Source organism: Zophobas morio, unplaced genomic scaffold, assembly GCF_036711695.1.
Source record: "Zophobas morio isolate AGI-343-1 ecotype UQ-CSIRO unplaced genomic scaffold, CSIRO_AGI_Zmor_V1 ptg000038l, whole genome shotgun sequence".
Classification (NCBI taxonomy): Eukaryota; Metazoa; Arthropoda; class Insecta; order Coleoptera; family Tenebrionidae; genus Zophobas; species Zophobas morio.
The window spans coordinates 1,422,888-1,436,153 of NW_026972143.1; the positions used below are offsets into that span (position 1 = coordinate 1,422,888).

The 13,266-nt window shown below is 33.7% G+C and overlaps 1 protein-coding gene across 12 annotated transcripts in view; it reads right to left on the reverse strand.

Moving 5' to 3' along the window:
* Positions 1-13,266, reverse strand: part of LOC135140256 (potassium voltage-gated channel subfamily H member 6-like) — a 262,036-nt gene that overhangs the window by 3,235 nt on the left and 245,535 nt on the right. For all 12 annotated transcript variants that reach the window (XM_064070741.1, XM_064070737.1, XM_064070740.1 and 9 more), the window contains 3 exons: positions 8,894-9,346; positions 8,648-8,841; positions 8,440-8,599 (listed from right to left, as the gene is read on the reverse strand). In XM_064070741.1, coding sequence (XP_063926811.1) covers positions 8,440-8,599; positions 8,648-8,841; positions 8,894-9,346 — 807 coding nt within the window. The remainder of the gene's footprint in view (positions 1-8,439; positions 8,600-8,647; positions 8,842-8,893; positions 9,347-13,266) is intronic.

The following is a 13,266-nucleotide window of genomic DNA, read 5'->3' on the forward strand; positions in this document are numbered from 1 at the left end:
ATATTTAAAATGGAAAATTTGAAAATGTTATTATCGATTTTGCAATTAAGGTCCACCCCATAATTGTAAAATCCATATTTCCTTGCAAAAATGTTAAGTTTCTTGTTGTGAAAAGATGGCTATGTATATCAAGAAAAAAAGGCAATTCTGTTGATTTTTTTATTCGTCGTAAGCGTAAGTGTATTAATTAAAAAAAGAAAACCAAAAGAGAAGCCCCACCCATCCGTCTCGATCTCAATGGTGATGAATTTTTCATTCGTTGTCAGATCGAGGGGCGGGGCTTAATTGCAAGATCCATATTTGTCTACAAGAAGTTAATTTGAAGCATGTTTTAAGTTACTTGTTCTGAAATGACGACTACGTATAATAAGAAAAAAGGCAAGTGTGATGATTTTTTAATCGTCGGGAGCCAAAGGAGCAGTATCGTGTTATTCAAAAAATACTACGTGTATTGAGATAAAATTAAAACCAAAGATTAAGCCCCAACCATACCTGCCCTTATGTAAATAGTAATGAAGTTTTCATTTGTTGGCACAGCTAGGGGCGGAGCCTAATTGCAAAATCCATATTTCCGTACAAAAATTTACCCTTTCAAACGCGTTTAAGTTTATAAGAATAAAAAAAAATCATCAACCTTTTTTTTTCTTAATACCGAGTCTTTTATAATCAAGCAATAACCCCGCCCATTCATCGCCTCTTCATTCTAGTGACTACTCTTAATATTGTTCAGTTTTATGTTTGCAAATCCTAGCCCCACCCACCCGCCCTCTATTTTCTTAGAGTATACATTATTTGCCAGAATGCTCTTCTCATTCTAAGGTCTAATTTTATTTCTGTTCACTATATGGGACCCACTTTCATTCAGAGCAGATAAAATGAATCACTAAAATAGAGACGAGGTGGGCGGGCGGGGTTAATTATATATTCTTCTGTAAAATGGGAGTGGGATTGTTAAAGACAAAAAAAAAAGAGCTAACCGTATTTGTTTTTTGTTATACTTACTAGTTACTGCAAGGTTTATTTCTTATTTTAGAAGAAACAATCAGAGAATGGGTGGGTGGGCGGGGCTAACTTTAATTTTTCCCTACAGAGTCTTTTATAATCAAGCAATAGCTCCGCCCATCCATCGCCTCTTCATTTTAGTGACTATTCTTAATATTGTTCAGTTTTATGTTAGCAAGTCCTATTCAAAAACATGTTTTTTATTTCTTGTAAAGAAATAACTATTTTGCAGTTAAACTCCGCCTCCTTGGTTCACGGCGAATAAAAACAATCATCATAATTGAGATAGGGTGGGCGGGGGGGCTTATATTTTGCCTCTTTGTTTTAATATGTGTAGACTTCTTTTCACAATATGAAACTTAAAACACGTTCAAAATGAAAAATTTGTATACTTAAGGAGGTATCGATTTTGCAATTAGGCTCTTCCGTATAATTGCAAAAATGTACGATTTTAACCATGTTTTAAGTTTGTTGTTGCGAAAAGATGGCTATGTATATTAAGAAAAAAAAGGCAAGATATAAGCACCGCCCACCCACCCTATCCCAATTCTGACTTTTTTTATTCGTCGTAAGCCGAAGCAGCTTAATTGTAAAATCTTTGTTTTTCTACGAGAAATTACCACGTGAAATATGTTCATAAATAATCGTGTTCTACGAAGAAAACTGAATGTATTAATTAAAAAAAGAAAACCAAAAGATAATCCTAACCCATCCGTCTCGATCTCAATCGTGATGAATTTTCGAAAATTGTTGAAAAATGGTCCAAAATGTGAGAATCAGTCATATCTTATAAAACGCTAGCCCCGCCCACCCGCCCTCTGTTCTCTTGGCAGATATATCATCTGCCAAAAACAGTCTCATCTTATCAAGTACTCGAAACGCCCACCGACCCTCTTCCTTGGAGAATATGTCATTTGACAAAATCTGTTTTATCTTAGCAAGTATTAGCCCCGCCCACCCCCAGTCTTGTCTAAGGACTAATTTTATTTCTGCTCAGTATAAGATCATTCATTTCATTCAGACCGAATAAAGTTAATGACAAGAAATGAAGGCAGGGTGGTAATTATGATCTCCAATGGGGTAGTAGTGGAAATTAATAGAATCTAGGATATGGAAAAAGTAAAAAAAAGCGTTAATTGGAAATTTTTTATTATACTACTTGCTACTGGAACTGTAAAAATGGCTATATTTCAGTTGGTGATTTTGGAAGAATGGCAGAAATTTTCGACGAAATGAAGTCGAAAATGACTTCTGGATGTCGAAATCACCAAGAAAATGTCTAGCTAATTTTCCAAAATGGTTGAAAATTGTCGAAAATGTCAAAAGTGTCAAAGATCAGTCACATCGTCATTTGCCAAAAACAGTCTTATCTTATCAAGTACTAGCCCTGGCTACCCTCAGCCTTCTCATTCTAAGGACTAATTTTATTTCTGCTCAGTATAAGATCAGTCAGTGAAGACAGGGTGGGTGGGCGGGGATAATTATGTGCTCCTATTGAGTGGTAGTGAAAATAGTAAAAAAAAGCGTTAATTGTAAATTTTTTGTTGTACTAGAACTGTAAAAATTGCGATATTTCGATTAGCGATTTTGAAAGAACGATAGAAATTTTCGACGAAACGAAGTCGAAAATGACTTCTGGAATGTCGAAATCTACAAGAAAATGTCTAACTAATTTTCGAAAATGGTTGAAAGATGACCGAAAATGTCAAAAGTGTCAAAAATCAGTCATATCTTATCAAATGGTAGCCCCGCCCACCCACCCGCTATTCTCTTGGCAGATATGTCATCTGCCAAAAACAGTCTCATCTTATCAAGAACTAGCCCCACCCACCCCCAGTTTTCTCATCCTAAGGGCTAATTTTATTTCTGCTCAGTATAAGATCATTCAGCGAAGACTTGCTAATTATGTTCTCCTATGGAATGGTAGTGCAAATTAATAGAATCTAGGATCTGAAAAAAGTAAAAAAAAGCGTCAATAGAAATTTTCAACGAAACGAAATCGAAAATGACTTCTGGAATGTCGAAATCTACAAGAAAATGTCTAGCTAATTTTCGAAAATGGTTGAAAAATTGTCGAAAATGTCAAAAGTGTCAAAAATCAGTGAATAACTTATCAAATGCTAGCCCGCCCACCCGCCCTTTATTCTCTTGGCAGATATGTCATCTGCCAAAAACAGTCTTATCTTATCAAGTACTAGCCTTGCCCACCCCCAGTCTTCTCATCGTAAGGATTAATTTTATTTCTGCTCAGTATAAGATCATTCAGCGAAGACAGGGTGGATGGGCGGGGCTAATTATGTTCTCCTCTGGAGTGGTAGTGGAAATTAATAGAATCTAGGATACGAAAAAACTAAAAAAAAAGCATTAATTGAAAATTTTTTGCTGTACTGGAACTGTAAAAATTGCGATATTTCAATTGGCGATTTTCGAAGGACGATAGAAATTTTCGACGAAACGAAGTCGAAAATGACTTCAGGATGTCGAAATCAACAAGAAAATGTCTAACTAATTTTCGAAAATGGCTGAAAAATGATCGAAAATGTCAAAAGTGTCAAAATCAGTCATATCTTATCAAATGCTAGCCCCGCCCACCCACCCTCTATTCTCTTGGCAGATATGTCATTTGCCAAAGACAGTCTTATCTTATCAAGTACTAGCCCTGCCCACCCCCAGTCTTCTCATCCTAAGGACTAATTTTATTTCTGCTCAGTATAAGATCATTCAGTGGAGACAGGGTGGGTGGGCGGGGCTAATTATGTTCTCCTATAAAGTGGTAGTGGAAATTAATAGAACTAAGGATATGAAAAAAGTAAAAAAAAAAGCGTTGATTGTAAATTTTTTTTGTACTAGAACTGTGAAAATTGCGACATTTCAATTGGCGATTTTGGAAGAACGATAGAAATTTTCAACGAAACGAAGTTAAAAATGACTTCTGGAATGTCGAAATCTTCAAGAAAATGTGTAATTTTCGAAAATGGTTGAAAAATGATCGAAAATGTCAGAAGTGTCAAAATCAGTCACCCACCCTCTATTCTCTTGGCAGATATGTCATTTGCCAAAAACAATCTTATCTTATCAAGTACTAGCCCTGCCCACCCCCAATCTTCTCATCCTAAGGACTAATTTTATTTCTGCTCAGTAGAAGGTCATTCAGTGGAGACAGGGTGGGTGGGCGGGGCTAATTATGTTCTCCTATGGAGTGGTAGTGTAAATTAATAGAATCTAGGATATGAAAAAAGTAAAAAAACCGTTAGTTGTAATTTTTTTGTTGTACTGGAACTGTAAAAATTGCGACATTTCAATTGGCGATTTTGCAACAACGATAGAAATTTTCAACGAAACGAAGTCGAAAATGACTTTTGGATGTGTAAAATCTACAAGAAAATGTCTAACTAATCTTCGAAAATGGTTGAAAAATGATCGAAAATGTCAAGTGTCAAAATCTATCATATCTTATGAAATGCTAGCCCCGCCTACCGTCAAAAATCAGTCATATTTTATCAAATGCTAGCGCCGCCCACCCACCCTCTATTCTCTTGACAGATATGTCATCTGCCAAAAAGATCTCATCTTATCAAGTACTCGCCCCGCGCACCCAACCTCTATTTTCTTGGATAATATGTCATTTGCCAAAATCTGTTTTATCTTAGCAAGTACTAGCCCCGCCCACCCCTAGTCTTCTCATCCTAAGGACTAATTTCATTTCTGCTCAGTATAAGATCATTCATTTCATTCAGACCGAATCAAGTTAATGATAAGAAATGAAGGCAGGGTGGGTGGGCGGGGATAATTATGTTCTCCTTTGGAGTAGTAGTGGAAATTAATAGAATCTAGCATAACAAAAAGGTTAAAAAAAAAACGTCGACTGTAAATTTTTTGTTATCCTACTTGCTACTGGAACTGTAAAAATTTCTATAGTTCATTCCGATTTTGGAAGAACGGTAGAAATTTTCGACGAAACGAAGTCGAAAATGACATCTGGATGTCGAAATATACAAGAAAATGTCTAGCTAATTTTTTAAAAAGGTTGAAAAATGGTCCAAAATGTCAAAATCAGTCATATCTTTTAAAACGCTAGCCCCGCCCACCCGCCCTCTATTCTCTTGGCAGATATGTCATCTGCCAAAAACAGTCTCATCTTATCAAGTACTAGCCCCGCCCACACACCCTCTATTTTCTTGGCAGATATATCATCTGCCAAAAACAGTTTCATCTTATTAGGTACTAGCCCCGCCCACCTGCCCTCTGTTTTCTTGGAGAATATGTCATTTGCCAAAATCTGTTTTATCTTAGCAAGTACTAGCCCCGCCCATCTCATCTTAAGGACTAATTTTATTTCTGCTAAGTATAAGATCATTCATTTCATTCAGACCGAATAAAGTTAATCACAAGAAATGAAGGCAGGGTGGGTGGGCGGGGTTAATTATGTTCTCATATGGAGTAGTAGTAGAAATTAATAGAATCTAGAATATGGAAAAAGTAAAAAAAAGCGTTAATGGGAAATTTTTTGTTATATTACTTGCTACTGGAACTGTAGCAATTGCTATATTTCAATTGGCGTTTTGAAAGAACGGTAGAAATTTTCGACGAAACGAAGTCGAAAATGACTTCTGGATGTCGAAATCTGCAAGAAAATGTCTGACTAATTTTCGAAAATGGTTGAAAAATGGTCGAAAATGTTAAAAGTGTCAAAATCAGTCATATCTAATCAAATGCTAGCCTCGCCCACCCACCCTCTATTCTCTTGGCAGATATGTCAATTGCCAAAAACAGTCTTATCTTATCAAGTACTAGCCCTGCCCACCCCCAGTCTTCTCATCCTAAGGACTAATTTTATTTCTGCTCAGTATAAGATCATTCAGTGGAGACAGGGTGGGTGGGCGGGGCTAATTATGTTCTCCTATGGAGTGATAGTGGAAATTAATAGAATCTAGGATATGAAAAATGTAAAAAAAGACGTTAATTGTAAATTTTTTGTTGTTCTAGAACTGTAAAAATTGCGATATTACAATTGGCGATTTTGGAAGAACGATAGAAATTTTCAACCAAACGAAGTCGAAAATGACTTCTGGAATGTCGAAATCTACAAGAACATGGCTAACTAATTTTCGAAAATAGTTGAAAAATTGTCAAAAATGTCAAAAGTGTCAAAAATCAGTCATATCTTATCAAATGCTAGCCCCGCCCACCCGCCTTCTATTCTCTTGGCAGATATGTCATTTGCCAAAAACAGTCTTATCTTATCAAGTAGTAGCCCTGCCCACCCCCAGTTTTCCCATCTTAAGGACTAATTTTATTTCTGCTCAGTATAAGATCATTCAGTGAAGACAGGGTGGGTGGGCGGGGCTAATTATGTTCTGCTATGGAGTGGTAGTGGAAATTAATATTATCTAGGATACGAAAAAAATAAAAAAACCGTTAATTGTAAATTTTTTGTTGTACTAGAACTGTAAAAATTGCGATATTTCACTTGGCGATGTTGGAACAACGATAGAATTTTCAACGAAACGAAGTCGAAAATGAGTTCTGGAATGTCGAAATCTACAAGAAAATGTCTAATTTTCGAAAATGGTTGAAAAATGATCTAAAATGTCAAAATCAGTCATATCTTATAAAACGCTAGCCCCGCCCACCCACCCTCTATTCTCTTGGCAGATATGTCATTTGCCAAAGACAGTCTTATCTTATCAAGTACTAGCCCTGCCCACCCCCAGTCTTCTCATCCTAAGGACTAATTTTATTTCTGCTCAGTATAAGATCATTCAGTGGAGACAGGGTGGGTGGGCGGGGCTAATTATGTTCTCCTATAAAGTGGTAGTGGAAATTAATAGAACCAAGAATATGAAAAAAGTAAAAAAAAAGCGTTAATTGTAAATTTTTTGTTGTACTGGAACTGTGAAAATTGAGACATTTCAATTGGCGATTTTGGAAGAACGATAGAAATTTTCAACGAAACGAAGTCAAAAATGACTTCTGGAATTTCAAAATCTTCAAGAAAATGTCTAATTTTCGAAAATGGTTGAAAAATGATCGAAAATGTCAGAAGTGTCAAAATCAGTCACCCACCCTCTATTCTCTTGGCAGATATGTCATTTGCCAAAAACAATCTTATCTTATCAAGTACTAGCCCTGCCCACCCCCAGTCTTCTCATCCTAAGGACTAATTTCATTTCTGCTCAGTATAAGATCATTCATTTCATTCAGACCGAATAAAGTTAATGATAAGAAATGAAGGCAGGGTGGGTGGGCGGGGATAATTGTGTTCTCCTATGGAGTAGTAGTGGAAATTAATAGAATCTAGCATAAGAAAAAAGTTAAAAAAAAAAACGTCGACTGTAAATTTTTTGTTATCCTACTTGCTACTGGAACTGTAAAAATTGCTATATTTCATTCCGATTTTGGAAGAACGGTAGAAATTTTCGACGAAACGAAGTCGAAAATGACATCTGGATGTCGAAATATACAAGAAAATGTCTAGCTAATTTTTTAAAATGGTTGAAAAATGGTCCAAAATGTCAAAATCAGTCATATCTTTTAAAACGCTAGCCCCGCCCACCCGCCCTCTATTCTCTTGGCAGATATATCATCATGAAGGAAGGGTGGGTGGGTGGGGTTAATTATGTTCTCATATGGAGTAGTAGTAGAAATTAATAGAATCTAGAATATGGAAAAAGTAAAAAAAAAGCGTTAATTGGAAATTTTTTGTTATATTACTTGCTACTGGAACCGTAGCAATTGCTATATTTCAATTGGCGTTTTGAAAGAACGGTAGAAATTTTCGACGAAACGAAGTCGAAAATGACTTCTGGATGTCGAAATCTGCAAGAAAATGTCTAACTAATTTTCGAAAATGGTTGAAAAATGGTCGAAAATGTTGAAAGTGTCAAAATCAGTCATATCTTATCAAATGCTAGCCCCGCCCACCCACCCGCTATTCTCTTGGGAGATATATCATCACCCCCAGTCTTCTCATCCTAAGGACTAATTTTATTTCTGCACAGTATAAGATCAGTCAGTGGAGACAGGGTGGGTGGGCGGGACTAATTATGTTCTCTAATGGAGTGGTAGTGGAAATTAATAGAATCTAGGATATGAAAAAAGTAAAAAAAAAGTAAAAAATACGTTAACATTTTTTGTTATACTACTTGCTACTAGAATTGTAAAAATTTCTATATTTTAAGTAGCGATTTTGGTCCAAGCTTGATGGTTTCCTTGGTATTGTCGGTCCTATTTGGTGCCGGAAACGATAGAAAACACAAGAAAAAGCTTAAAAAGTAACATTGATGTTCTTTTAACAACTTCCTAAATCTACAAAGGGTAGAATATGTAAACTATACCCAATCGTCTCCTTTTCGCAAAATAAGTCGAAATATACTACAGAACTCATAAAATTCGACAAAAATATGAAACAATTAATTTTAGTAATTTAGTACCTACCGGACTCGGACTCGTCGCTGTACTGCGAATCCTGCCTCCCCGTCATGGAATTGCCCCTACTAGACACCCCGTTGGAGTTAACCCCTCGGAAAAACCGGCTTTCCTTGTTGGGTCCTTTGGGATAAAACGAGCGTCTGGGAATAACCCCGGCTTGTTCATCCTACAACAAAACTCATCACAACCACCCCAACCACTTTCACATACTTACATCTCTCAAATTAAACGTAATCTCTAAATTATTCATGAACTGATTATAAAACTCCGGATACAGTTCTAGCACGTCTAAGAGATCATCTCTATGTATCTTATGTAAATCACAGTACGTCAAAGCCCTAACGTTGCAGCTTGACTTTCCCAATGTGGGATGTAAACAGGGATTCTCCCCGAAAATATCGTATTTACCTAGAACACCCTCCTTAGTGACAGTCGTCGCCGCCGCCGCCGCCCCACTCACCTAAAATAGCCATCACAATATCGTCACGAAGTATCTCGATCGACCCCCTCGATATGAAATACAGCGACGACAGCACGTCCCCCCGGTGCACCAGGGTGTCCCCCGGCGGCGCGTGCGTCGTCTTGAACTTCAACGTGAAGGCCCGGAGGCACCCCGGGCTGGCGCCGTCGAAGACGCTGCAGTTCTGCAGGAGGTTGCGGTTGAGGTGGAGGCAGATGTCGGCCTGGAGGCACTCCGGGAAGCCCTTCAACACCGAGTTCATGTCGATGCCGTTGGTGAAGGTCCACGCGTGCTGGAAGTATTCCTCGAGGCGCTGCCGCAGCGGGTTGGGGATCTGGTGGAAGCGGATGAACTCCCGCACGCGCAGCATCTGCGTGTGGTACCGGGCGGTGCCGGAGTACAGCCGCTGGATGATGGCCGAAACGTTGCCGAAGATGCTGGCGTACATTAGGGCTAGAATCGGGAAATGCGGAAATCAACAAAAATCGAATCGGCTATCGGAAACGTCCAACGAAATCCAATAATTGTGCACGGCGCGTCCGAAACCAATAAATATTTCATGTTTGTTTTTAGGGGCCACGCCTACGAACGTCCGGGATTCATTTGTCGGTGAGATTAATCGTGATTTTAATTTCGGTTTGCCGCAATGAGGATTCCGTTGATTGTGTGTCCGAGTTAAGATGCGGATTTATTAAGGCGTCTTTCAGCGGGATGGGGCTTATCTAATTCGTCTGACGTCAGAAATAGATTAAGGCAAATGTTGGCCTTGGCATTGCGCGGTTTCAGAGGTTAGATGAAAAAGTTAATGAGAAAAAGGCAAAAAGCGGGGCTTCTGGGAATGAAAGTGGGGTGGGAACATCGAATTGTCGTTAGAGGGGTGGTGGAATTTTATCCATTTATGAGAGTCGTGAAACTCTGGAAAAGCAAACAAATGTAACAATTTTCATTCCAACGGGTAACTTTTTCAACCATGAGTGGTTAATTAATACAAAAAATTGGTCAAAGGTTTTGGTAGTTACTTCAGTTTTTCGATTTGAGTTTCTCAAGTTTTCAATTCTTAAGTTTCCAATTTTTTTATTACTTAACTTCTCATTTTCTTTATTTTTACGGTTTCTCAATTTTTCAATGTTCCGATTTTATAATTTTTATTTTTTCAGTTTCAATTTCTTCATTTTTTCGTTTTCTCAATTTTAATTTTGTCAATTTTACGATTTAAAATTTCTCCAGTTTTCGATTTTTAAATTTCCAATTTTTTGATTCCTTAATTTTTAATTTATTTCAATTTTCAATTTGGAATTTTTGGTTTAGGTTTTTATGTTCTTTGTTTTCACGGTTTCTCAATTTTTCAGTGTTCCGATGTTATAAATTTTTGTTTTTTCAATTTCAATTTCTGCATTGTTTCCTTTTCTCAATTTTAATTTTGTCAATTTTTCTATTTGCGATTTTTCAATGTTTATTTTTTTTTAATTTTTAGATGTTGCAATTTTCCGATTTAAAAATTTTCGACTTTTCAAGTTTTTGATTTCTTAATTTTTTATTTCTTCGAATTTTCGATTTGCAATTTTTGGTTTTAGTTTTTCATTTTTTTTATTTTTACAGTTTCTCAATTTTTCAATGTCCCGATTTTATAATTTTTGTTCTTTCAATTTCACTTTCATCATTTTTTCGTTTCCTCAATTTTAATTTTGTCAAATTTTTGATTTAAAATTTGTTTAGTTTTCATTTTTTAAATTTCCAACTTTTGGTAGTCTTTTCATTTTCTTTATTTTTATAGTTTCTCAATTTTTCAATCTTCCGATTTTTTAACTTTTGTTTTTTCAATTCCAATTTCTTCATTGTTTCGTTTAATCAAATTCAATTTTTGGCATTTTTCAATTTTTCGAATTAAAATTCCCCTAGTTTTCAATTTTTAAAACCCCAATTTTTGTATTCCTTAATTTTTCATTCGATTTGCAATTTTTGGCCTAGGTTTTCAATTTTCTGTTTTTTGACAGTCCCTCAATTTTTCAATGTCAATTTTTTTTTTCAATTTCAATTTCTTCATTGTTTTGTTTTGTTAAATTTAATTTTGGAAATTTTTCTATTTGCGATTTTTCAATTTTTTTTTCTTCAATTTTTGGATTTTGCAATTTTCCGATTTAAAAATTTTCGAATTTTCAATTTTTTGTTCTTTCAATTTCAATTTCTTCATTTTTTCGTTTTCTCGATTTTATGTTTGTCAATTTTTCGATTTGTGGTTTTTCAATTTTTCGATTTAAAATTTCTCTAGTTTTCGATTTTCAAATTTCCAATTTTTTGATTCCTTAATTTTTCATTTATTCAAATTTTCGATATGAAATTTTTGTTTCGGTTTTTCATTTTTTCGTATTATCAATTTTAATTTTGTCAGTTTTTTTATTTGCGATTTTTCATTTTTTTTTTCAATTTTTAGATTTGCAATTTTCCGATTTAAAAATTCTCAAGTTTTCAATTTTTTAATTCCCTAATTTTTCATTTCTTCAAATTTTCGAATTGCAATTTTTTGTTTCGGGTTTTCATTTTCTTTATTTTTACAGTTTATCAATTTTTCAACGTTCCGATTTTATAACTTTTTGTTTTGCGAATATCAATTTATTCATTTTTTTTTTTTTCAATTTTAATTATATCAATTTTTCGATTAGCGATTTAGGTATACATTTTTCGTTTTTTTTTTCATCAATTTTTTGAATCCCTTAATTTTTCATTTCTTTAAATTTTCGATTCGCAATTTTTGGTTTTGTTTTTCATTTTCTTTATTTTTACAGTTTCTCAATTTTTCAATGTTCCGATTTTGTAATTTTTGTTTTTTCAATTTCAATTTCTTCATTTTTTCGTTTTCTCAATTTTAATTTTGTCAGTTTTTCGATTTAAAATTTCCCTTGTTTTCAATTTTTAAAACCCCAATTTTTTTATTTCATAATTTTTCATTTATTTAAATTTTCGATTTGCAATTTTTGGCCTAGATTTTTAATTTTCTTTTTTTTGACAGTCCCTCAATTTTTCAATGTTAAAATTTTTTCAATTTCAATTTCTTCATTGTTTTGTTTTGTGAATTTTAATTTTGTGAATTTTTCTATTTGCGATTTTTCAATTTTTTTTCTTCAATTTTTGGATTTTGCAATTTTCGGATTTAAAAATTTTCGAATTTTCAATTTTTTGTTCTTTCAATTTCAATTTCTTAATTTTTTTGTTTTCTCGATTTTATGTTTGTCAATTTTTCGATTTGTGGTTTTTCAATTTTTCGATTTAAAATTTCTCTAGTTTTCGATTTTCAAATTTCCAATTTTTTGATTCCTTAATTTTTCATTTATTCAAATTTTCGATTTGAAATTTTTGTTTCGGTTTTTCATTTTTTCGTATTATCAATTTTAATTTTGTCAGTTTTTCTATTTGCGATTTTTCATTTTTTTTTTCAATTTTTAGATTTTGCAATTTTCCGATTTAAAATTTCTCGAGTTTTCAATTTTTTTAATCCCTTAATTTTTCATTTCTTTAAATTTTCGATTCGCAATTTTTGGTTTAGTTTTTCATTTTCTTTATTTTTACAGTTTCTCAATTTTTCAATGTTCCGATTTTATAATTTTTGTTTTTTCAATTTCAATTTCTTCATTTTTTCGTTTTCTCAATTTTAATTTTTTCAGTTTTTCGATTTGTGATTTTTCAATTTTTCGATTTAAAATTTCCCTAGTTTTCAATTTTTAAACCCCCAATTTTTTTATTCCTTAATTTTTCATTTGTTTAAATTTTCGATTTGCAATTTTTGGCCTAGGTTTTTAATTTTCTTTTTTTGACAGTCCCCAATTTTTCAATGTTTTTTTTTTTCAATTTCAATTTCTTCATTGTTTTGTTTTGTCAAATTTAATTTTGGAAATTTTTCTATTTGCGATTTTTCAATTTTTTTTCTTCAATTTTTGGATTTTGCAATTTTCCGATTTAAAAATTTTCGAATTTTCAATTTCTTTATTTTTTCCTTTTCTCGATTTTATGTTTGTCAATTTTTCGATTTGTGGTTTTTCAATTTTTCGATTTAAAAGTTCTCTAGTTTTCGATTTTCAAATTTCCAATTTTTTGATTCCTTAATTTTTCATTTCTTTAAATTTTCGATTTGAAATTATTGTTTCGGTTTTTCATTTTTTCGTATTATCAATTTTAATTTTGTCAGTTTTTCTATTTGCGATTTTTCAATTTTTTAAATCTCTAATTTTTCATTTCTTCAAATTTTCGAATTGCAATTTTTTGTTTGCGTTTTTCATTTTCTTTATTTTTACAGTTTATCAATCTTTCAATGTTTCGGTTTTATAACATTTTGTTTTGTGATTATCAATTTTTCATTTTTTATTTTTTTTTCAGTTTTA